We start from the raw sequence: 26171 nt of genomic DNA, 5'->3' as shown, positions 1-26171 counted from the left end.
AGAGTACTGCGTGCAGTTCTGGGCACCACACTATCGGATGGATGTGATTGCACTGGAGAGGGTGCAGAGGTGATTCACAAGGATGTTGCCTGGGCTGGAGCATTTCAGCTATGAAGAGAGACTGAAAATGCTGGGGTTGTTTTCCTTAGAGCAGAGAAGGCTGAGGGGGAACATGATTGAGGTACATAAAGTTGGCTGCGTTTGTTGACAATGCTACCACTAGGTGGTGCTGCATTTGCACATGTGCCACTAAAACGTCACAGTCTGTGACTTCAGGCAGCTGCCAGGTCTAAAGATGGCGATGCTCAAATAATCACACGAAGGCAACCGAACCTAAACACATGGCAGCACACAATGGCGGGAGGGAGAAAGCGAGTGGGCCTGGGACAGGGGAGCAGAGCGGCTGGAGAGAGCAGTGAGGTGGGGGGGGGAAGCGGAGCGGCCGAAAGAGCGGAGCAGCCGGAGAGAGCAGTGATGGGGGGGGGCAGCGGAGCTTGAGGCAGGATGAATACCCGTTAGCGTTGCATTGCTGTACACGTAAAGCGCATGCGCGCAGGCTGACCAGGCGCGTTGCCCGAAGATGTACACATCACGCGATGATGTCTTCGGCGCGTGCGCTAACCAGCCCTGGCAAATCGGAACGCAGCGCAAAGAGCAGGAGACCATCTGCGCATGTGCGCACCTTGGCGCAGCCTGATGACGTCAGTGGCTGGCTGCGTTGTCAGGAATCACTTTGTACAAAATTATATGGGGCATTGATAGGATATATAGGAAGAAACTTTTTCCCTTAGCGGAGAGGTCAATAACCCAGGGGGCATAGATTCAGGGTAAGGGGCAGGAGGTTTAGAGGGAATTTGAGGAAAAACTTTTTCACTCAGGAGGGTGGTTGCAATCTGCAACGCACTGCCTGAAGAGGTGGTACAGGCAGGAATCCTCACAACGTTTAAGTAGTATTTAGATGAGCACTTGAAATGCCGTAGCATACAAGGCTACGGGCCTAGTGCTGGAAAATGGGATTAGAATAGTTAGGTGCTTGATGGCTGGCACAGACACAATGGGCCGAAGGGCCTGTTTCTGTGCTGTATAACTCTAATGACTCTATACCTTTAAATTCAAGCAATCAAAATGATCATGCATTTGTTGTAAACTGAATACTCAGTGAATGTAAAGAATAAAGCCCAAGGTGAATTTATTACCTTCCTCAGTGCCTTAGCTCCAGCAGAATGGTGTTCCAAGCCCATATACAACCGTCCCAGTTTCAGCCACATCGAAGCAACATTCAGAGAATATGCTGGATAGTGTTTGCTGCTTTTAAAAAAAAAGCAAATATACCTTTAATTTTTTAAAATATATCAATAGGATTCGAATTTTCTCCCACCCTCTGTAAATTCTCATTTTCTTCCTAAATACGTAGGATTGCATATACGCAAGTGAGAAAAGGTCACTAACTGACTCTATACACCAACGTAAGACCAAATCAAGGGCCAATCAAGGATAGTAGTGGGAAGTTGTGTGTGGAATCAGAGGAGATAGGGGAAGCGTTAAATGAATATTTTTTGTCAGTATTTACAGTAGAGAAAGAAAATGTTGTCGAGGAGAATACTGAGATTCAGACTACTAGGCTAGATGGGATTGAGGTTCACAAGGAGGAGGTGTTAGCAATTTTGGAAAGTGTGAAAATAGATAAGTCCCCTGGGCCAGATGGGATTTATCCTAGGATTCTCTGGGAAGCCAGGGAGGAGATTGCAGAGCCTTTGTCCTTGATCATTATGTCGTCATTGTCGACAGGAATAGTGCCGGAAGACTGGAGGATAGCAAATGTTGTCCCCTTGTTCAAGAAGAGGAGTAGAGACAGCCCTGGTAATTATAGACCTGTGAGCCTTACTTCGGTTGTGGGTAAAATGCTGGAAAAGGTTATAAGAGACAGGATTTATAATCATCTTGAAAAGAATAAGTTCATTAGCGATAGTCAGCACAGTTTTGTGAAGGGTAGGTCGTGCCTCACAAACCTTATTGAGTTTTTCGAGAAGGTGACCAAACAGGTGGATGAGGGTAAAGCAGTGGATGTGGTGTATATGGATTTCAGTAAGGCGTTTGATAAGGTTCCCCACGGTAGGCTATTGCAGAAAATACGGAAGTATGGGGTTGTAGGTGATTTAGAGCTTTGGATCAGAAATTGGCTAGCTGAAAGAAGACAGAGGGTGGTGGTTGATGGCAAATGTTCATCCTGGTGTTTAGTTACTAGTGGTGTACCGCAAGGATCTGTTTTGGGGCCACTGCTGTTTGTCATTTTTATAAATGACCTGGATGAGGGTGTAGAAGGGTGGGTTAGTAAATTTGCGGATGACACGAAGGTCGGTGGAGTTGTGGATAGTGCCGAAGGATGTTGTAGGGTACAGAGGGACATAGATAGGCTGCAGAGCTGGGCTGAGAGATGGCAAATGGAGTTTAATGCGGAAAAGTGTGAGGTGATTCACTTTGGAAGGAGTAACAGGAATGCAGAGTACTGGGCTAATGGGAAGATTCTTGGTAGTGTTGATGAACAGAGAGATCTTGGTGTCCAGGTACATAAATCCCTGAAAGTTGCTACCCAGGTTAATAGGGCTGTTAAGAAGGCATATGGTGTGTTAGCTTTTATTAGTAGGGGGATCGCGTTTCGGAGCCACGAGGTCATGCTGCAGCTGTACAAAACTCTGGTGAGACCGCACCTGGAGTATTGCGTGCAGTTCTGGTCACCGCATTATAGGAAGGATGTGGAAACTTTGGAAAGGGTGCAGAGGAGATTTACTAGGATGTTGCCTGGTATGGAGGGAAGGTCTTACGAGGAAAGGCTGAGGGACTTGAGGTTGTTTTCGTTGGAGAGAAGGAGGAGGAGAGGTGACTTAATAGAGACATATAAGATAATCAGAGGGTTAGATAGGGTGGATAGTGAGAGTCTTTTTCCTCAGATGGTGATGGCAAACACGAGGGGACATAGCTTTAAGTTGAGGGGTGATAGATATAGGACAGATGTTAGAGGTAGTTTCTTTACTCAGAGAGTAGTAGGGGCGTGGAACGCCCTGCCTGCAACAGTAGTAGACTCGCCAACTTGAAGGGCATTTAAGTGGTCATTGGATAGACATATGGATGAAAATGGAATAGTGTAGGTCAGATGGTTTCACAGGTCGGCGCAACATCGAGGGCCGAAGGGCCTGTACTGCACTGTAATGTTCTAATTCTAATTCTAAAAATCAGGCATTACTTATCAGAGTGGGGCCAACAGTGTTACTCTCCCCCAACAGGCAAATAAATTGGGACACCAATTGCAAGGAACCACTGAAGCACAACCTAGAGGACAAGAGTACGCTGCAGAGTGGAAGAATGCCAAGTATTAAATTCTACTTGTTTGCAACCTTGACCGCAAGCTAAGGTCTAACCCCATAAGGACCACCTACTTCCATCTCCGCAACATTACACCTCTCGGCCCCTGCCTCAGCCCATCTATTTCTGAAACCTCATCCATGCCGAACACGTCCAAATTTGAATATTCCTTTGAACTCCTGCTGGTTTTTCATTCTCTGTAAATGTGAGTAAATCCAAAAGTCTGCTGCCCATGTCCTAACTCATACCAGGCTCTGCTCGCTCAACCTGACTGTGCTCACTAGCCTACACGGTTTTCTAGTCCTCCAAAGACTCAAATTTTGAAAGATTCTTGTTCAAATTGCTCCACAGCCTCATCCTTCAAAAACTCTTGTCCCTCTAACTCTGTACTCTTGTGCACTTCCCACTGTCTTCACCCATCTACTGATGACCATGCCTTCAGCTGTCTAGGTCCGACACGCAGGAATTCTCTCCCGAAACCTCTCCATCACCCTCTCCTCTTAAGACCTTCCTTGAAACCCACCTTTTCAACTAATATCACTTCTTTAAGTTGGCATTGATATTCGTTTGTAAAACACCTTTGGATGTTTTTCAGCATTAAATGCAAGTTGTCACTGCCAAACCAACATTTATTCAATATGTTGCTTCTTTTTTATATATTTGTAAAAACACTGGCAGTGACTAGGTAATGCAGTGGATAAAACTGCAATCCCTTAACCCCTCGGAGCCAAGTTCAAATCCAAAACAGATAGATTGGATGAAAGTCTTTTCTCTCTGCCAGCCCAAAATTTGAGCCATCTTAACACAGTCTTTACTGGGTTGCGTGTCCAATCACAAATCTATCTTTAATCTGGGGCCAAATTAATAATTTCGCTCTGAAAGGAAGGCTGATGTGGAAAATCCAGAAGTTCAGCAGTGTAGCAGGTGCCTTTATTTTTCTTGGGGGATTTGGGTACAGTAGAAGAAGTTTTCCCCTGAATTTGAAATCCGATGGTACACCAGACCTGGAAGTGCTAACTTTATGAAATCGCTCTCATCCACCAACAGCGCACGTCAGGACATCATGGGCACACTCCTCATGGTCATCTGAACTTTCATTTTGATGGCAGCAAAGTCAGGATTAGTTCAGTCGCAGCTTCACGTCAAGTGTTTCCAGTGGGTGAACCCCATTTGGGAGCTCAGATTAAATTTGATCCTTTGATGTTAGGAGGGGAAAGGTGATGAATTTCCATTTCGCACTAACGACATCCCTTACAGTGCAGAATAAATATTCCAACAGAAACGATCCAGTGACAATGAATAGACACTTTGTTTCAAAACTATGCATCTATTACCCAATCACAGTAATAGTTATTACATTTTCTGCTCTGTACCACATATTATTCCAGTGCTCAGCATCAAGGACCAGGTTCACAAGTCAGTCCTTACTCACAATGAAGAAAAGTGTGACCTTATGAAGTAGCATTCTGCAGGGTCAAGCAGAAAGCCTCATTACTGTAAATTACCCGCTGGAAATAAAAAGTTCTTCAGACAGCAGAAGAATAAGCATTCTAGCAAATTATGTAGTTTTGTCTATAATCAATTAACCAGATATATTTAAAGTAAATGTTAAACTGCAACCATAGATCAATACAGCAGATTCCACTAGATTGCAATATTTCAGTTTACAACCCCTTGGCTCAAACAAAGGTGCGAGGTTTCACCAACTCGCCCAACAATGAATTTGGATCAGCATCTGTAATGCAAATGTTTGCTCAACTTCACTCAGGCTGCAGTACAGTCACAGGAAGAAGTGCAAGTGCCAAATATATTTCTCAATCTATGGTGACATCTCTTTGCACAAAGGCTATCAAAAATTCATCTTTCACAATGAAATAGTCAACCAATTGTAGGATTCAAAAATTGTCTGCTACAACACACTCACAGCCCTCTGGTCTGTTAGCAAACCAAAATGCTTAGTTTAGTTTCCTTCCCTTGATCAGATTTAACTTGTTCCTAACACCTGAGTGGACTGAGAAGGAGCAAGATTTGTCTTGGGGAATAATAGAATGGCAGTCCATTTTACACCCTGTCCCATTTAAAACTGAGCCAGGTGCAAAGTAGATGCCAATTCTCTATCGCCTATTTTTCTCTACCGTCCAAGATCTATTTCACCTCCACAGTCTTATTCTACTTATTGAACAATAGAGTGAACATTTCCACTCTACCCACCTGGTCCTAATCATACATATTGTCTCAAACGTAAGTAACAGCAAAGAAAGAAAGGAACATCCTTTAGGGGAGGAAACCTGCCATCCTTACCCAGTTTGGCCTAAATGTGACTCCAGTCCCTGCAGAAGGATACTGCCTTCTGTAGACATCACCGTCACAGTGCCTCCCCAGGAGCTTTCTGCCACATCATGGCACCCATAATTCCCTGCACAAAGCAACAGTACCAGGACATGAGAATCAGAAAGTGGTTAAAATACCAGGTACAGACCAAGTCAAATTATCGGATCCACTTTTAAATGTTTGCCTAGAAAGTTTTAAATATCTATGCAGTCTATTGCAGAAGACAACAAAACTATATTACATATAAGCTACAAAACAATTTCAACTGAACCACAGCACAATATAGATCCTGAAGCCTTACGGCATCACTTAACAGGCACTATTATGTGACAAAGTTTCTTTGCGAGGGTGGACAAAGAAGAAACATTATGGTTAAATGTTCAATATAATTGATTTCATTTTCCTGGTGTTGAACTGTGCATCAATTGTGATCGAAAGGACAGGCAGGCAGGCAACTATTAGATGGTGCACTAGAATAAGACAAGAAAAAAAATTTGCTCCTCCCTTCATATGGGAAAGCACAGAGTCTTGTTCAAACACAATCACCATAGTTAAGATTGGAGAATTGCCATGTGGAGGATTGCAAACACAAATCCACCTCTAGTCAGTCCATGGCACAGAGGGGCTGCAGTACCTTCATGAAAAATTAGAGCTCTTTACTTGGCTTGGCAGAAGTTCTTTTCCACATCTAACTTATTCATCATGTTCCCCTTTACACAGGAAACCAGACTGAGCTCCATTATCTTCACTGATTCACTCATTTGGCGTCACCTGCATTTTCTGCTCGGAAGTTTTAAATATCTATGCAGTCTATTGCTTATAAATACACAAAGAAAACAGAGAACTTTGTAGTGCACGAGGAGGCCATTGCTTACAGGTTCCTTCTGCCTGGACGGAATTTAGACCCCTCTCACGGAAATTGTTAGCCATCGGAAATAAATATAAGTTTCTGAAAGAAAATAATAAATCTACCCAGCACTTAATTTCAGATCTGCCTATAAAAATGTGGTTGCAACTCTGTACCACTGCACATAATTTATTACTAAAGGTACACTGTGCACAACTCTTAAGTGTGAGGCATGCAGTACTGAAATTTTATATTGTCTATATTAATGCTGCCGTTCTAAAACCTGAAAAGAAAATCCAAACCACTTCTGGAAATCTTGCTGAGAGACTGCAGGAAATACTGTATCAATAGTTACATATTCTTTTCATCACCTGTAAGGTTTGATTATTTTTTGACCATAGCGTAGAGCTCCATCCCAGTCTTGCATATACAGACAGACTCCCATTGCCTGGTACATCATGTGCAGCATGTAGACATTGTTATCCTCAAAGGTTGTTCCCATCTTATCCAGACTTAACTCGCAGATCTCCAGCAGCTCACTAGGGGGTGCCAGAGAGTTAAGAATTGTACTGAGAGAACACCAGGGAGCTCCCAAAAACTAGACTGGAATGGGAGATTAAGACAAATATCTTTTTTTTAATTTCATGGTACCTTCCCCTTCCAACTCTTTACATTTTTGTACAAATTGTGTCCTCAGCAGTGCTGGGACTGCACAAGGACATTTCCCTTGAACTTCCCACTGGAGGATCATAAATTCACTGATTCCGCAACTAGAGGAAATAGTTTTCCGAGATATCAATATCCTTAAGAAATTAAAAACACAAATTTTCCCTGACCTTTGCGGTTCCAGTGGGAAAAATTGCCAGTATCTCAAGTCACTCCTCATACCTTGGGGCAGAAATTCATTTTGGGCGGTGCCGCAAAACGAGTGATATTGGATTGGCCACCCGTTAAACATAGCAACTGATATTCAGTTCTATGGTAATCAATGGAATTAAATATCAGGCGGTGTGTATAATGATCAGCCAATCAAATACTGCCTGATTTGCGCCACTGCCCAAGTTGAATTTCTACCACTCAGTGTCAAGTTGAATGCACACAGTGTGGCTTTAATATGGTGTACTCAAAACTGCAAACAGCACTCTAATTGTGGCCTGTCACCTTTTTGCTCCAGTACTCTATGGCCCTATTTATGAAACCCAAAATACTATTGGACTTTTAAAAAAAAAAACTTTACCTGCACTTGCAAGGAATTATGTATTTGAACAGACATCTGTTTCTTCATACCTTTCAGTGCCTTTCCATTCAGTTTATGCTCCCACTCACATTTTTCCCTCCCGAAATACATCACCTCACACATCTCCACAACTAAAATATATCTGCCACGTATCTGCCCATTTCCTTATTCTGCCTGCACCTGGTCTAAGTCTTTTGCAGGCTTCCTTGATTTTGACCAAACACTCAACTTTCTGCCATCAGCAAATTTCAATATAATAAAAGCAAAATACTGCAGATGCTGGAAATCTGAAATAAAAACAGAAAGTGCTGCAAATACTCAGCAGGTCTGGCAGCATCTGTGTAGAGAGAAGTAGAGTTAATGTTTCAGGCCTGTGACCTTTCATCAGAACTGGCAACAGTTAGAAAAGAATTAGGGTTTAAGCAAGTGAAGGTGGGGTGGGGGGGGCGGGTGGGGGAGAACAAAAGTGAAGGTGCTTGATAGGGCAGAGGGCAGGAGAGATTAAATAACAAAGCCATCCTGGGACAAAGGCAAAGAGTGTGTTAATGCTTGTGGTGAAGGACAAAGCATTAGTCCAGAGAGAGAGAGAGAGAGTTAATAGCGGAATAACGAGCAGCTCTGTCCACATGAAAAATAGGCACATGGTTAAATAATAAAAAAAAAAATTTAAATATTTAAAAACTAGCCAGTCATGCTCTGAAGTTATTGAACTCAATGTTCAGTCCGCAAGGCTGTAGAGTGCCTAATCAAAAGATCAGGTGCTGCTCCTCGAGCTTGCATTGATCTTCACTGGAACAGGCAAAAGACAGAAATTTTGGCATGAGAGCAGGGGTGTGTGTTGAAATGGCAAGCAACTGGAAACTCGGGGGTTATGCTTTCAGACCGAGTGGAGGTGTTCTGCAAAGCAATCACCCAATCTGCGTTTGGACTCCCCAATATAGAGGCGGCCGCATTGTGAGCAGCGAATACAGTACATTAAATTAAAGGAAGTACAAGTAAATTATTGCTTCGCCTGGAAGGAGTGTTTGGGGCCTTGGATAGTGAGGAGAAAGGAGTTAAAGGGGAAGTATTATACCTCCTGCGATTGCTTGGGAAGGGGACAAGGTGTCGGGGGTGACGGAGAAGTGGACCAGGAGGGAACGATCCCTTCGGAATGCTGACAGGGGAGGGGAAGGGAAGATGTGTTTGGTGGTGGCTCACGCTGGAGGTGGCGGAAATGGCAGAGGATGATCCTTTGCGTGTGGAGGCTGGTGGGGTGGAAAGTGAGGACAAGGGGAACCCTGTCGCAGTTCGGGGAGGGAGGGGAAGGGGTGAGGGCAGAAGTGCAGGAACGGTTGAGGGCCCTGTCAACCACAGTGGGGGGAATCCTCGGTTGAGGAAAAAGACATATCAGAAGTGCTGTTGTGGAAGGTTGCATCATCAGAACAGATATACAAAAGGTCAAGAGCATCCAGAATTAACAAAAGTTTAGAAATTAACACTAAACAGCAGCAGCACTCAAGCAAGCAGTAGTTTGGCTTTTAGAGAGGTGTGTGCCTCGTGAGCAATCCACGATAAAAGGATATTTTTGTAGTGCTTGGCTCTCCTGAACTCTTCAATTATATTCCGAGCATATTTGATCATGTCCTTGATGACCTCTGGCTTTGGCGGTTCACCATATTTTGTAATCTCCAACTTTTCTTTATCCTGCAGAAAAGAATGGGAACATGAAGCACCATTAAATGAAGAAGATAAAGATGTAATCTATTCCAGTGAATTCCTGATAGGGTTGTGCAATTTCTTATGTCTTCCTGGTACTCTCTGCACTTTTGGTTATGTATTTGTGATGAGAGGCACATCTCACACCATCATGTCTGGAACAAACTTTTGGCCAAAATTCTCCAGAATGGGCTGAAGTCTCGCACATTAAATCACAAGTTACTGCCCTCCCATTTCATGTTCTCAACCTCATACATAAATGTGCCATCGATAATGGCATTTATAACTATTATTGAAGATGGAGAAATCTATGGAAATGGAGCTATCCAAGCATTCAAGGTGATAGCTTTATTGAAAGGGCTTTTGCTTAAATCAACCACACCATCTTCCTCCTCCTCGAAAGCCTCTCCTCCATCATCTAGCTTGAGGAGATTACCGTTGCTTGTTCTGCTCTTAATTATCGAATTACCAAAGCCTCTTTACCAATGGTTTCGCTTCCTACCATCATCACTTCAGGAGTCCCTCAAGAACCTATTAGCCCCCTCCTCTTCCTCACCTACATTCTGCTCCTTAGCAAAATTATCGAGCAACATCCAGCAAGCGTCAGGACCATATGCGGTGGTGTCAGAGTCCCGCACGGCTGTGTGATCTGCCTCTGGGAGCCCTGTGCCATAGGGATAGCGGGCAGGTTGCCCAAGGCTGTGGGTAGCTGGGAGCCCCACTGGGGGAGATGGGCGTCGCCGATGTTGGTAGGAGACTGCAAGGGTATCTCAAGATGGAGAAGCCCTCTGAAGATTTCTAAAATAGGATGAGCTGGGGTTGCAGCTATGACCCACTGATCTCTGTGGCTCCAGGATGGGGGGTAGATTTTAGAAGGAGGCATTGATGCCACCCCCAGCCCACCGGCCTTCCACCAGGAGGATGCCTCTAGAGAGCTGGCAGACTCCTGACAGCGGTGAGAGTGGGGGGAATTTTCCATTGGGAGAAGGCCCCTAAACGCGCCCGTAAGTGGCTTAATTTGCAGTCCGCCTCAGAGTGGGATGCCGACTTTATTCCCTGCACTCCGCTGGGAGGTCCTTCGGTGGTGGGAATTTGTTGGTGGGGGGGGGGGGGGCGCCATCCCAACGCAGCTCCCCCCTAATTTCCCAGCAACCCCAACCTCGTCTCCACAGGGCCGGGAAAATTCAGCCCATGGGGTCAGGTCCCATAAGTGCACGGAGGACACCCAACTCTACTGCTCTACCACCTCTCTCAACCTCTCTGCTGTCCCTGTGCTGTAACTGCTTGTCCAGCATCCAACACTGAATGGAAGAAATAATGTATTTATACAGCACTTTTCAAATTTTCAGGATGTACCAAGCCAATGAAATACATTTGAAGTGTAGTCACTGTTGTAATTGTAGGGAAATGCAGCAGTCAATTTGCCACAGCAAGATCCCACAAACAGCAAAGAGATAAATAACCAGATTATGTTTTTGTGGTATTGGTTGAAAGATAAATGCCGGTTAAGCTCCCGAAGAGCTTCCCCTGTGCTTCTTCAAATAATGCCATGGGAACTTTTACATCTGTCTGAGTGGGAAGCCAGGATATTGGATCATGGTCTCATTTAAAAGCTATACCTTCTATAGTGCAGCACTTCTTCAGTACTATATTTAAGTGTCAGCCTAGATTATGCACTCAAGTCTCTGGAGTAGAGCATGATGAACCCACAACTTATGACTTAAGGCACAAGAGTGTGATCACTGATACTGAGTCACAATTCCCTCCAGCTAAATATTGGGAAGACTGAATCATCATCTTCAGCCCTTGCCACAAACTCTGTGCCATTGCCACCAACTCTATACTCCTCCCTGACCATCGTCTCAGGTTGAACTAGACCGTTGGTAACCTTGACATCCTGTTTGATCCCAAGTTGAGCTTCTGATCTATTATCCTCTTCATAACTATGACCACCAATGGTCACCTCGAACATCAAATGCCTCAGTTCATCAGCCACCAAATCTCCCAGCCATACCTAGGTAAACTCTAGACTCGAATATCCCAATATCTGCCTGCCATCCCACACCCTTCAGAAATTTCAGATAATCTAAAACTCTGCTATCCATACCCTATCCCTTCAACAACTCTTGCTTGCCCTGTGATCCTGGTCATTTAGCCCTCCGAGCCTATTCCAATTAGTGGGATCATCACTGATGTATGACCTAAATCCATATACCTGCCTTTGTTCAATATCCCTTACTACCTTTGGCGAACAAAGATGTATCAATCTTAGATTTTAAATTAATTAACCTACTGTCATGCTAGGGCCCCACCTGCCAAGAATGAGGCACATTATTTTTTGTCATGAACATTGATTTAAACTGTTACTGGAGTGAAGAAAGGACTTGTTAAGCAGATCAGCCGTGGCTGGAAAAGACATTTTCATATTAACAGGGAGTGCTTGGAAGGACAAAGGACCATTTCCTAACAAGTTTAACCCACAATGGACTTTGATCACCAGGTATTGTGTGTAAAAGGAGCATTCCAGAGACTGCCAAGGTGATACAATCCAAGACGTGATCAGACCAGTTAGTCACATGACTAACCTGCTTGGCAACCTGGGTTTTTCTGAAATTGTACAAACAATTTGAACTCAGAAGTTGGTTTGCTCTTGAACCAAGATCTCTCCTGTCTGCTCCCATCTTTCTTACAAGCCTCTGAATTCACTGAAGACACATGAACCCAGAGACAGAAAAGTCTCCTACAGCAAACAAAGTTTAAGAAGAATATTGGGCCCCAACGTAAAGCAAGATCTACCTACAATCAAGGAATCTACAGTGAGCTCAAAGAACTGTAACAACTCTTCAGATATTACCTCAAATTTTTCCAAATTATTTTTCGTCTGCTCTTTTCTGTCTCTATTTGCACGTGTGTATCGCGTATGCATGCTAGCGTGGGCACGTTGTGTATTCCGTAGGCGTTAACCGAATTAGAGTTTAAGTTTAATAAATTCCAACTTTTCTTCTTTAAACCTAAGAAAGCCCGTTTGTGCTGGTTTCTTTGCCTTATAATTGGAAAGTGGTGAACCAGGATTCACCAAGGGGGAGCTAAAAACAGTGTGTTTAAAAATAAATTCTGTTACGGTAAGACCAGGTGAAGGCTGAAAGAGAACCCTTGACCTCTTTCTCACCTGGTCGTAACACTACCATCAACTGCCTTTTGATAAAGGGAATTCCAAGCTTCGACCACCCTTTGAGAGAAGAATTGTTCCTAACTTCACTCCTGAAAGCTATGTCCCCTAGTCCTAGACTCCCCAAATGGTGGAAATAGTTTCTCCTAATCTACCCCATTAGTTCCCCTTAATATCTCGAAAACGAATTTTCTATATTCCAGGGAATACAGCCCTAGTTTGTCCCGAAGACCAAAGTACGGAAAGTCCTCATCAGGAAACTTCTCTTTGCTGATGATGCTGCACTAACATCTCACACTGAAGAGTGTCTGCAGAATCTCATTGACAGGTTTGCGGCTGCCTGCAATGAATTTGTGCTAACCATCAGCCTCAAGAAAACGAACATCATGGGGCAGGACGTCAGAAATGCTCCATCCATCAATATCGGCGGCCACGCTCTGGAAGTGGTTCAAGAGTTCACCTACCTAGGCTCAACTATCACCAGTAACCTGTCTCTCGATGCAGAAATCAACAAGCGTATGGGAAAGGCTTCCACTGCTATGTCCAGACTGGCCAAGAGAGTGTGGGAAAATGGCGCACTGACACGGAACACAAAAGTCCGCGTGCATCAAGCCCGTGTCCTCAGTACCTTGCTCTACGGCAGGGAGGCCTGGACAACGTATGTCAGCCAAGAGCGACGTCTCAATTCATTCCATCTTCGCTGCCTCCGGAGAATCCTTGTCATCAGGTGGCAGGACCGTATCTCCAACGCAGAAGTCCTCGAGGCAGCCAACATCCTCAGCTTATACACACTACTGAGTCAACGGCGCTTGAGATGGCTTGGCCATGTGAGCCACATGGAAGACGGCAGGATCCCCAAGGACACATTGTACAGCGAGCTCGCCACTGGTATCAGACCCACCGGCCCTCCATGTCTCCGCTTTCAAGACGTCTGCAAACGCGACATGAAGTCCTGTGACATTGATCACAAGTCGCAGTAGTCAGCTGCCAGCCATCGCCAGAGCTGACGGGCTGCCATAAAGGCGGGGCTAAAGTGTGGCGAGTCGAAGAGACTTAGCAGTTGGCAGGAAAAAAGACAGAAGTGCAAGGGGAGAGCCAACTGCGAAACAGCCCTGACAACCAATTTTACCTGCAGCACCTGTGGAAGAGTCTGTCACTCTAGTATTGGCCTTTATAGCCACTCCAGGCACTGCTCCACAAACCACTGACCACCTCCAGGCGCTTACCCATTGTCTCCCGAGACAAGGAGGCCAAAGAGAGAGAGACTGACCATTGTTATCACTTCCATCAATGGCATAATTAGAATCATCCTCATTTTAAAACCTCCGTGACCTAGCTTCCCACCTTCCACTCTCTCCCAACCCCACCCACCGACCGCCACCGACTCTGGCCTATGATGCACCTACATCTTCTTTTGCCTCACCACTGACGGCTGCGCCTCAAACACCCATGTCCTATTCCAAAATTCCACCACTTCCCTTTCCAAGATTCTCCATAAAATCCACATCTGATCAAGCTTTTGGGTACAAGTTGTAATATCCTCTTTAGCCTCAATACACCTCTGAAGTGCCTTAAACATTTTAGTATAACATGCATTTATATAAAAATAAACTTTAATCTCAAAAAATATCCCATTAAATGTGCTATGTAAATGCAACTTGCTGTTATTACAATCCAAATGTTCACTGTTCCAATAACATAGCTAGTAGATCAGGACAGTAACATCACTCTACCACCAAACACATCTTCACCTCTCCTTGCAGCATTCGGAAGGGACCATTCCCGCTGCAACACCCTGGGTCCACTCCTCAGTTACCCACCCCTGCAACATCAGCTCCTTTTCCATGCAAGCACAGGAGATGCAACACCTGCCATTTTATCTTCTCACCATCCAGGGCCCCAAACACTCTTTCCAGGTGAAACAACAATTTACTTGTACTTCTTTCAATTTAGTATACTGTATTTGCTGCTCATGATATGGTCTCCTCTACACTGGGGAGACCAAACGCAGACTGGATGACCACTTTGTGGAACACCTCCATTCAGTCGTGACCCCGAGCTTCCAGTCGCCTATCATTTTAATTCTCCACCATGGTCCCACTCTGGCCTTTCTGTCCTTGGCCAGCTACACAGTGTTCCAATGAAGTTCAATGCAAGCTCGGGGAACAACCCCTCATCCATCAACTAGGCTCTTTACAGCCTTCTGATCTCAACATTGGATTCAACAATTTTAGATCATAACTTCAGCCCCTATTTTGTTTATTTTTTCTTTGCTGGTTTATTTTTTCCCTTCTCTTATTTCCTTTACTTTGCTTTCAGATGGCAGCTAGTCAGGATCCTGCCATTCACACCTCCTCTAGTCACATTTTTTGTTTCATTTGTCCCATTACCACTCCCACTCCTGCGGCACAGTGGCGCAGTGGTTAGCACCGCAGCCTCACAGCTCCAGCGATCCGGGTTCAATTCTGGGTACTGCCTGTGTGGAGTTTGCAAGTTCTCCCTGTGCCTGCGTGGATTTTCTCCGGGTGCTCCGGTTTCCTCCCACAAGCCAAAAGACTTGCAGGTTGGTAGGTAAATTGGCCATTATAAATTGCACCTAGTATAGGGACAGGTGGGGATGTGGTAGGAATATGGGATTAGTGTAGAATTAGTATAAATGGGTGGTTGATGGTGGACACAGACTTGGTGGGCCGAAGGGCCTGTTTCAGTGCTGTAACTCTAAACTAAACTAAACTTTGGCCTTGCACCATGATCCCTTTTGTCGTTTAATCTCTCTTGCCCTACACTGCATTACAGTCCTTCCCTTTTGTTCTTCTTCCCACCCTCACCCCCCCCCCCCCTTTCACTTACTCAAAACCCTTACATTTCTAACTTTTCACAGTTCTGATGAAAGGTCATAGATATGAAACATTAATTCAGTTTCTCTCTCCACAGATGCTGCCAGACCTGAATATTTCCAGGAGTTCTGTTTTTATTTCAGATTTCCAGCATCTGCAGTAGTTTCCTTTTGTAACATCACTGGGGTTGGGATCATTAAAGTTGGGAATTTTTCCCAACTCCAGGCCATCGCTACCAACCTGCTCCCCCCCCGCCCCCACCGACATACCCACACTCTCACCTGGCCAGCAAGTAAAATGTGGCAGAAGCCCTCAACCAAAACACCATCCCCTAAAAATGGCTGTCACTGATTTCCCATGTCATCGAACTGACCATGATCCACCAGAAGTGGGTCTCAATGTATGTGAATGCAGCTGGAGGGAGGAGGCATGTAGCCGAGTGGTCTGCCCCTCTGCAAAAAGAGAATTCTGCATTTTCACTGGCTTGATATTCTGAAAATCCCCACCATTGTAAAAGGTGGTGATGCTGAGCTTGTACAGATCCCCACCATTAAGAATATATAGGAAGGGATGCTGCAACACTGTTTTGGCTGGGAGTCACTTCCACTACTTTGATGACGCATTTTTGAGCATTTAAAAAGTTACTTTATGAAACATTCTGATAAGTTAAAACAGGAGGGCTGCATTCTAAAATAACGGATTTCCCTCTGGGCATTCCAATGTCTCTGTACTTGAGGAGAAACAGATGCAATCTAGGAGAGAGTGTGGCATCATGCACTCAGGCAATGCCCACCCCAGAGGTATCCACATCTACAGATCACAGAGGTCCTATCTGAATTTTCCTATAGGTAGTGTCTGAGAGTACGGTGTTTTTCCTCTGACACCGTAATAGAGACACACTAGTTGGAATCTGACAGCAGGGACAGAGTCATGTCTGCAGCTATGAAGCTGACCACAGCACTTAGTTTTTATGCATCCGGCTGCTTGCAGTTGACTTATGATTACATTAGTCACATCAGCCAGCAATTCAATCCCTATATTCAATTACAACAGAAACTACACTTCAAAATGCCTCATCGGTTGTGAAATGCTACAGCACATCCTGAAGTCATGAAAAGCACAATAAAAATGCAAGCCCTTTCTCATCTGTCTTGCATTAGACAGGTCACAGGTGCCTTTTTCAGGTACACCTTGAGTTCATTCAATTCACATGGACCCAGCAAAGCAAATTGAGAATGTCATTGAGTGGCTAAGGGAACGCTATCCTTTATTACAAGAGGAATTGAAAATAAAAGTAAGGATGTTATGCTTCAGTTATACAGGGCATTGGGGAGACCACATCTCAAATACTGTGTGCAGTTTTGGTCTCCTAATTTACGGAAGGATGGAAATGCGTTGGAGGCGGTTCAGAGGGGGTTTACTAGATTGATACCTGGAATGAGCAGGTTGTCTTACGAGGAAAGGTTGGACAGACTGGGCTTGTTTTCACTGGAGTTTAGAAGAGTGAGAGGAGACTTGATTGAAGTTTATAAGATCCTGAACGGTCTTGATAAGGTGGATGTGAAAAGGATGTTTCCTCTTGTGGGTGAGGCCAGAACTAGGGGGCACTGTTTTAAAATGAGGGGTCGCCCTTTTAGGACAGAGATGAAGAGAAACTTTTTTCTCTGAGGGTTGAGATACTTTGGAACTCTCTGCCTCAAGTAGTGATGGAGGTAGATAGATTTTTGTTAGGCAAAGGAATCAAAGGTTATTGGGGCTACATGGGAGTGTGGAATTTGAGACACAAATAGATCAGCCATGATCTTATTGAATGGCGCAGCAGCTCGAGGGGCCGAATGGCCTACTTCTGCTCCTAATTCATATCTACCTAGGAAGTAGCTGTGATTTATTTCTTCTCAGGCAAACTTGCACTGTTCAACCACACAATAGGAGACCAGTAGGACCCATTTCAGCCTAGGCTGATGTTATCTTTGTGGAATCGAATGGCAGGGGACGCAAAAAGGTTCAATTGGATCTGAGTGCTGCTAGGATCACGGTGGATCAGATCATTAGAATTCACATGTCCTGTTTCCAGTGTCTGGAAAGGTCAGAGGGAGCCCTGCAGTATAGTCAGGCAAGATTTAATTAATAGTATTACAATGGCATTAGGTCTTCAGAACACAGAAGGTGCTAGCCCCTGCTCTCAGAAAAAGAGAGAGACACACAGACAGCGAGAGCCCACGAGTGAGCAAGGGTGAGCAGGTAGGGGAAGAGCGGGGAGGAGGTAGTAAAAGAGCTAGAGTGAAATGTTACCTTTGCTTTTGTTGCGCATTCTCTGCAGTCACATGTAAAGAAATAGGAATCCCTCAATCGATCCTGTCTGTCTTCAGTTGGATACAGCAGATCAATATAACTAGTGAAAATCTGGAATAAAGTGGACCAAAAAATGCACACGTGTGTTTTTCACTTCAAAACTAGCATGAGAACCAAATAATATATAAATTTCATAAGCTTGCAGACAAGTTGTACCGAAAAGTGAAACACCAAGAAACCTTATATTATTAAAAGTATTATGAAAATATCATCACTGTAGCTCAAAATCTTGAGAATATGCAGCTTCCTTTGAAAGCATTCTCTTTCCACTTGACTGGTGGGTTTCTCCTACTGGATGTCAACATCATATACAATACCCATGAAACTGTACAAGGACATGAAGGACTGACTATAGGTAGGAACCAAACTGCAATAATATATTTCTTACAATTCATAACACCAAATCCTTCCCAAATAACGTACTACAATCGACCATGTGAGTTGGTACTAGTCACTTTGTATTACCGTCTGCATATAATTGTTTTCTTCTTTCTACTTTCCAACAGTTACATTTTATTTTCAGCAAGCTGGCCATTTCTAAGCAAATGAAATAAAAGGCGGGGACACAAGACTACAAAGTTCCTTGCCATGCTTGTTTGCGTATACTCAACACTTTTTTTCAGAATATTCAAAATATTTACACAGAATTATTACAATTTTCATTTAAAAAAATCAAGCTCTATCATCCTTCTTCCTAACCTCTTCTCCAGGGTTTATCTCCTTCACAGCTCTGACCTCTGCAGTTGTCCCCTTGTAGGTTACAATCACATTTGGGCAGCAGCTGTGATTCATCAAGGCAACGCTGTGGATGAGGAACAACAAAAACAAAGCACATCAGCATTTTCAACGTTTTAAAGTCAGCAGTTCAATGTAAGCACAACTTAAACAGACAAACATTCTATACCAGTTGGAAATATACAACGATGAGATATGAACTGAATAAAAACAGGAAATAAAATTAAATTGCAAATGCATGCTGTGAGAAAAGGCTGCAACTTGTGTATTTGCATGCTCCCCTCCCTCATTAGGTAAAGTGGGGGTGGGGGGGGGGGGGGGGGGTGGAAGAATGTGAAAACCACTGGCATAACGAGTATAATGCCACTCAGTTGGTTTGAAGAAGTGTAGTCAAGGTAGCTTGTGGGAGTCACTCAGTTCTTAGATTAACAGGATGTGTGAGCCTGCTTTGAGGGACATTAACAAGGTCTCTGTCTCCCAAAGAGGAAAAAGTTCTGGTATGACAGATGGCCCATTGAAACATTCCAATTGACAAACAATGAAAGTTAGAAGTTGATTCAACTAGGATCCAGAAAAAAAGTATCCTATAATTTATCAAGCAAGTCTTTTATTGCCATTATACACCAGTCAAATAATTCTTGGCAAGCATTAACAGAACAAAATACTCCTGAATCACTGAACAGCCTTGGCATTTGCTTGTGTGATGATATAGTTAACTTGTGGTAAAGCATGGTATTTGAAATCCTCCCTGTACTGAAAGGCTCTATCATCCTAAACTACCCTCCCAGCCCTAGCAGAACACTTCTTTGGGAAAGTGTCTATCAGCAACAAATGCAAAAAAAAAGTTACAAACAGTTAAAGGAAGTAGAACAAAAATATGTAAAGATGTTGATCATTTTGTAAACACCGAGTGCAGCCCACATCACTGCAGTAACAACCTCGGAGGAGTTACTAAATCCGACAGAATAATGGAGCTAAATAAATACTCAGCAGGTGTTAATGCAGGGAGCTTCAGCAATTAGGTCAGTCCAGCTGCGTGTGTAATTACAGTGCTCTGACATTGTCAGGCTCACTAACTCCTCCAAGGCAGGTACCCCAAGACACCATCAACAGCTCACCGTTTAATTTTCAAAAAAACCCCCTCAAAAATAGCAACTATGGGCATCAAGGATGGATAAGCCTTTATCTTCCTTTCAAACTTTTCATTACCCCTTGGTTAGAGATGCCACCATCTACATTCAACACAGCTCAGAACAGAATAGAGTGGGAGTTCAGCTCCCACAACACAGACCGAGTGCACTAATGCCCTTTCATGAGTCGATTTTAAAGTTTCATAACAAAAAACATCTGTTAATTCATGATAATTTGAGATCCCGGTTTTTAAGGTTGATGGAGGTGCAAAAATATTATACTGTCTAGTCTATCAATTATTCTTTTTTCAACCTGCACAATTTAAAGTGGAAAACCTCATTTGAAAAAAAAAGGGCAGGAATGCATCATTAATTAGCTTTGAGCTAACGGCTGGCAATGTTGTTCAGCAGGGAGGGACAAAGCGCAGAAGAGCAATAGTTATAGGGGACTCTATAGTCAGGGGCACAGATAGGCGCTTCTGTGGATGTGAAAGACTCCAGGATGGTATGTTGCCTCCCTGGTGCCAGGGTCAAGCATGTCTCTGAACGGACAGGGGGCATTCTGAAGGGGGAGGGTGAACAGTCAGAGGTTGTGGTACACATCGGTACCAATGACATAGGCAGGAAGAGTGACGAGGTCTTGCAGGGGAAGTTTAGGGAGTTAGGTAGAAAGTTAAAAGACAGGACCTCTAGGGTTGTAATCTCGCGATTACTCCCTGTGCCACGTGCCAGTGAGGCTAGAAATACGAAGACAGTGCAGCTAAACACATGGCTGAACAGCTGGTGTAGAAGGGAGGGTTTCAGATATCTGGACCATTGGGATCTCTTCAGGGACAGATGGGACCTGTACAAGAAGGACGGGTTGCATCTAAACTGGAGGGGCACAAATATCCTGGCTGCGAGGTATGCTAGTGTCACTCGGCAGGGTTTAAACTAGTGTGGCAGGGGGGTGGGTACCAGAGCAGTAGGACAGCAAGTGAAGTAAATGAGGGGGAACTAGTAAGTAAGGCCAGTAAGACTAAGAGGAAGAGCAGGCAGGGAGATGATGCGGAGCAGTGCGGGACTGGTGGTCTGAAGTGCATTTGTTTCAATGCGAGACGTATAACAGGCAAGGCAGATGAGCTTAGAGTTTGGATTAGTACTTGGAACTATGATGTTGTTGCTATTACAGAGACTTGGTTGAGGGAAGGACAGAATTGGCAGCTAAATGTTCCAGGGTTTAGAAGCTTCAGGCAGGATAGAGGGGGATGTAAAAGGGGTGGGGGAGTTGCATTACTGGTTAAGGAGAATATCACAGTTGTACTGCGGGAGGACACCTCGGAGGGGTCGGGCAGCAAGGCAATATGGGTGGAGCTCAGGAATAGGAAGGGTGCAGTCACGATGTTGGGGGTTTTCTTCAGGCCTCCCAACAGCCAGCGGGAGGTAGAGGAGCAGATATGTAGACACATTTTGGAAAGATGTAAAGGTAACAGGGTTGTGGTGGTGGGTGATTTTAACTTCCCCTATATTGACTGGGACTCACAGTGCTAGGGGCTTGGATCGGGCAGAATTTGTAAGGAGCATCTAGGGGGGCTTCTTGAAACAATATGTAGATAGTCCAACTAGGGATGGGGCCGTACTGGACCTGGTATTGGGGAATGAGCCCGGCCAGGTGGTTGAAGTTTCAGTAGGGGAGCATTTTGGGAACAGTGACCATAATTCCATAAATTTTAAAGGTACTTGCGGATAAGGATAAGAGTAGTCCTCGGGTGAAGGTGCTAAATTGGGGAAAGGCTAATTATAATATTAGGCAGGAACTGAAGAATTTAGATTGGGGGCGGCTGTTTGAGGGTAAATCAACATCTGACATGTGGGAGTCTTTCAAACATCAGTTGATTAGAATCCAGGACCAGCACGTTCCTGTGAGGAAGAAGGCTAAGTTTGGCAAGTTTTGGGAACCTTGGATAACGAGGGATATTGTGAGCCTAGTCAAAAAGAAAAAGGAAGCATTCGTAAGGGCTGGAAGGCTAGGAACAGACGAATCCCTTGAGGAATATAAAGACAGTAGGAAGGAACTTAAGCAAGGAGTCAGGAAGGCTAAAAGGGGTCATGAAAAGTAATTGGCAAACAGGATTAAGGAAAATCCCAAGGCTTTTTATACGTATATAAAGAGCAAGAGGGTAACTAGGGAAAGGGTTGGCCCACTCAAGGACAGAGAAGGGAATCTATGTGTGGAGCCAGAGGAAATGGGCGAGGTACTAAATGAATACTTTGCATCAGTATTCACCAAAGACAAGGACTTGGTGGATGATGAGCCTAGGGAAGGGAGTGTAGATAGTCTGGGTCATGTCGTTATCAAAAAGGAGGAGGTGTTGGACGTCTTGCAAAGCATTAAGGTAGATAAGTCCCCAGGGCCTGATGGGATCTACCCCAGAATACTGAGGGAGGCAAGGGAAGAAATTGCTGGGGCCTTGACAGAAATCTTTGTATCCTCATTGGCTACAGGTGAGGTCCCAGAGGACTGGAGAATAGCCAATGTTGTTCCTTTGTTTAAGAAGGGTGGCAAGGATAATCCAGGAAATTATAGGCCGGTGAGCATTACGTCAGTGGTAGGGAAATTATTAGACAGGATTTACTCCCATTTGGAAACAAACGAACTTATTAGCAAGAGGCAGCATGGTTTTGTGAAGGGGAGGTCATGTCTCACTAATTTGATTGAGCTTTTTGAGGAAGTGACAAAGATGATTGATGAAGGAAGGGCAGTGGATGTTATCTATATGGACTTCAGTAAAGTCTTTGACAAGGTCCCTCATGGCAGACTGGTACAAAATGTGAAGTCACACGGGATCAGAGGTGAGCTGGCAAGATGGATACAGAACTGGCTCAGTCATAGAAGACAGAGGGTAGCAGTGGAGGGTGCTTTTCTGAATGGAGGGGTGTGACTAGTGGTGTTCCGCAGGGATCGGTGCTGGGACCTTTGCTGTTTGTAGTATATATAAACGATTTGGAGGAAAATGTAGCTGGTCTGATTAGTAAGTTTGCGGACGACACAAGGTTGGTGGAGTTGCGGATAGTGATGAGGATTGTCAGAGGATACAGCAGGATATAGGTCGGTTGGAGACTTGGGCGGAGAAATGGCAGATGGAATTTAATCCGGACAAATGTGAGGTAATGCATTTTGGAAGGTCTAATGCAGGTAGGAAGTATACAGTAAATGGCAGAACCCTTCGGAGTATCGACAGGCAGAGAGATCTGGGCGTACAGGCCTACAGGTCACTGAAAGTGGCAACGCAGGTGGATAAGGTAGTCAAGAAGGCATACGACATGCTTGCCTTCATCGGTCGGGGCATAGAGTATAAAAATTGTTAAGTCATGCTGCAGCTGTACAGAACTTTAGTTAGGCCACACTTAGAATATTGCGTGCAATTCTGGTTGCCACACTACCAGAAGGACGTGGAGGCTTTGGAGAGTATACAGAAGAGGTTTACCAGGATGTTGCCTGATCTGGGGGGCATTAGCTATGAGGAGAGGTTGGATAAACTCAGATTGTTTTCACTGGAACGACGGAGGTAGAGGGGTGACATGATAGAGGTTTACAAAGTTATGAGCGACATGGACAGAGTGGATAGTCAGAAGCTTTTTCCCAGGGTGGAAGAGTCAGTTACTAGGGGGCATAGGTTTAAGGTGAGAGGGGCAAAGTTTAGAGGGGATGTGCGAGGCAAGTTCTTTACACAGAGGGTGGTGAGTGCCTGGAACTTGCTGCCAGGGGAGGTGGTGGAAGCAGGTACGATAGCGACGTTTAAGAGGCATCTTGACAAATGCATGAATAGGATGGGAATAGAGGGATACGGACCCCGGCAGTGCAGAAGGTTTTAGTTTAGGCAGGCATCAAGATCGGCGCAGGCTTGGAGGGCCGAATGGCCTGTTCCTGTGCTGTACTGTTCTTTGTTCTTTGATTCCCAACTCGTGACTTTCGTATTTCCAGTTCACAAAACTAAATCACATCAAACCCACAAAATTCCAGTTTATTCTTCGTATTTCCTCCCCCTATGCCTCTTCCTCTCCAGGTGGAAACACCTACTTGGATATTGCTCTGTGGCAATGATCTTCCAGTGACTACTAGTAAGCACTGGTTACTCGGATGTACTCCTTAGCAACTAGATAGACTGCCTTAATACTAGGTCCTTGTCTGTCTTTTGGCTGGATAATGTTGCATGACAGGGGAGAACAAACCTAAAAAGCAAAATAAGAACTTGAAAGGGGCAGGGGGTGCATATGGAACCAATCTTTTAATGTAAATCAGCCCGCTAATCCTGGTGTCTATTTAAAGATAAATCTGATGTTAATGTGTGCGGTATACTGCATTACCATTCCTCTCCCCTATCAGTTGCTCGAGAGACTGAACAATGTTTGCTTCCTCAATTGCAAGACATTGTGGTGGTGAAAGGTGATCACAGATCATTTGGCCATCTGCACAATAATGGCGTCTGATCAAAAATAAAATGATGAAAAGGTCATAGACCTGAAAACGTTAACTGTTTCTCTCTCCACAGATGCTACCAGAACTGCTCAGTATTTCCAGCACTTTGTTTCGATTTCAGATTTACAGCATCCGCATGATGTTTGATCAAACCTGCTTTTAGTTATGAAATGTTCTATGCTGTATTGTGCTATACAGACTGCGAGAGTGGAGAATAATATCAAGTCCAACACTTCGATGGGCGTTAGCAGGAACTGGTCCTTCAGGAATTCCGTGACTACTTATCGCAAACATCTGAAAAGTCTGGCTTACTTATTAAAATAGAAAAATCTTACTAAATGACAACATAAAACAGAGAGTACTTTGCATTACAGTCCTTACCTTGGAAAGATAGCAGAACCCAAGTGAGAAAGTTCTTCATCTTCAATTGTGAATCCATTACAGTTGACCTTAAGAGAAAGAAAAGAAAATCTAAACATTTCACAAGAACGATTGCTTCCTCAATTATTCTCTACAGACAGAGGATGATCAGTGTTGTGCTCAGCTTTAGATAAATGATGCTTCAAGCCTGGTTTGTAAAGGCTGGGGAGAGAAATAAAAGGTTACATCAGGTCATACACAAGTATACAGAAATGCAGGTGATTTGGGGACCTACAAAAGCATATGACCCTAAATTCTGGGATCTCCAACAGGTCTCATAGGACAAAGATGAAACCACTGCAGCAAGGGTCCTGATACAGGTTAATCTTTTAGCGTTAAGAGTAATTGCACTGAGAATAATCAGGAAGAATGTCAATGTTTCAGCACAACGTGCCATGGCATTGAGTGCTCTGGGTATTTCTACCTGCCGGCAAGTTACAACTCAGGTGGGAGAAGTGCACTGTTTATTCTAGTCCCACTTCTACACAGGTCACAACATATATTTAAATTTTCCCATTACCGATACGGTCAACTCTATACTCTTTTTCCCCAGAATAAAAGCACACCAACCAGGTTTCTTAAATAAACAACAAAATTATCAGTTTATTATAAACCAAGTCTTAACTAATAATGAAATAAACATACGCACAAATTGAAATATTAAAGCTCCTTATTTATCCTAGCCCCACACATACACACTTGCACATACACACTGGTTAACCGGGAAAATAAAAGGGATTTTTGTTTATAACTGTTACAAAGAAAACTGAAGGGAAAAAATACCCATTTAGGCTGAAGGGAAGGTATGGAAAGATGTCCTTTGTTTTGGTTTGGCATCCCAAATGTGTATTGATGGCTATCAATGGGATATTCCTAGAAGAGTTATTTCCATGTGATGTTGAAGATCAGTTTGGGTCAGCTTTCCAAGAGATGCAGCTACAGAGGCTCCAAATAGGAAGGCAGCAACAAGGTTTCAGTTCCCACACATTCGATGTGCAATGTTTCTTCAAACATTCAGGGTTTCTTCAAATATAGGTGGAAAGAGAAATCTGACACACTGGATGTAGGATTTCCCCCCCCCCCCCCCCCCGAGAGAGAGAACTGAGCTGTTGTTCTTCTGGCAGGCAGGTTCTTCTGCTATAACAGTTCAAATGGAAACTAAAACCTTCCAGAAGTCAAGCTTCCTGACATCTATAAATCTTGGCCTGTCACTTCTTTATAAACATCTCAAGTCAAAACAACCCCTGCTGGGTGAACATCCGCAGACAGGTGCCTTACAGTAAGATTTGTTTACTAGCCAAATCCAGGAACCTTCTGGTGACTTCTTTAATAAAAAAAAATTTCAGCAATCTCTTCAACATTCCAGATGAATCAGTGTCCATAATTCAAATACAAGGCCTTAACACGTTTTACAAAAATAGAAGCAATCGCGTAACACAAGCAACATAGTAAGTTGCCAACCTTGATGCACTCAAAGAAGAAGCTGTACAGTGCCCGTAATTGGTTTATCACTACTATCAAGATAAGGTAGTTAAACATTTCCAGATGCTCTCATTCAGCTTCCTGTTTTACATGTCCCGGCTGATCTTAAGGACA

General features: G+C 44.1%; 1 protein-coding gene across 3 annotated transcripts in view; it reads right to left on the bottom strand.

Moving 5' to 3' along the window:
• smyd2a (SET and MYND domain containing 2a) overlaps positions 1-26171 on the bottom strand; it is a 61474-nt gene that overhangs the window by 2370 nt on the left and 32933 nt on the right. Inside the window, exons 6-11 of one of the 3 annotated variants that reach the window (XM_068045029.1) lie at positions 24537-24604; positions 18531-18633; positions 17772-17882; positions 9341-9461; positions 6910-7084; positions 1197-1308 (exon numbers count right to left, since the gene is read on the bottom strand). In XM_068045029.1, the coding sequence (XP_067901130.1) occupies positions 1197-1308; positions 6910-7084; positions 9341-9461; positions 17772-17882; positions 18531-18633; positions 24537-24604 (690 nt within the window). Of the gene's footprint in view, positions 1-1196; positions 1309-5670; positions 5777-6909; positions 7085-9340; positions 9462-17771; positions 17883-18530; positions 18634-24536; positions 24605-26171 lie in introns of those variants that run through there. The other 2 variants (XM_068045030.1, XM_068045031.1) reach the window with 2 other exon arrangements.

The sequence above is a fragment of the Heterodontus francisci genome, chromosome 13, assembly GCF_036365525.1.
Source record: "Heterodontus francisci isolate sHetFra1 chromosome 13, sHetFra1.hap1, whole genome shotgun sequence".
NCBI classification, from domain to species: Eukaryota; Metazoa; Chordata; class Chondrichthyes; order Heterodontiformes; family Heterodontidae; genus Heterodontus; species Heterodontus francisci.
Note: the sequence above shows the minus strand (reverse complement) of the source record. Positions and strands in the feature narration are given on the sequence as shown.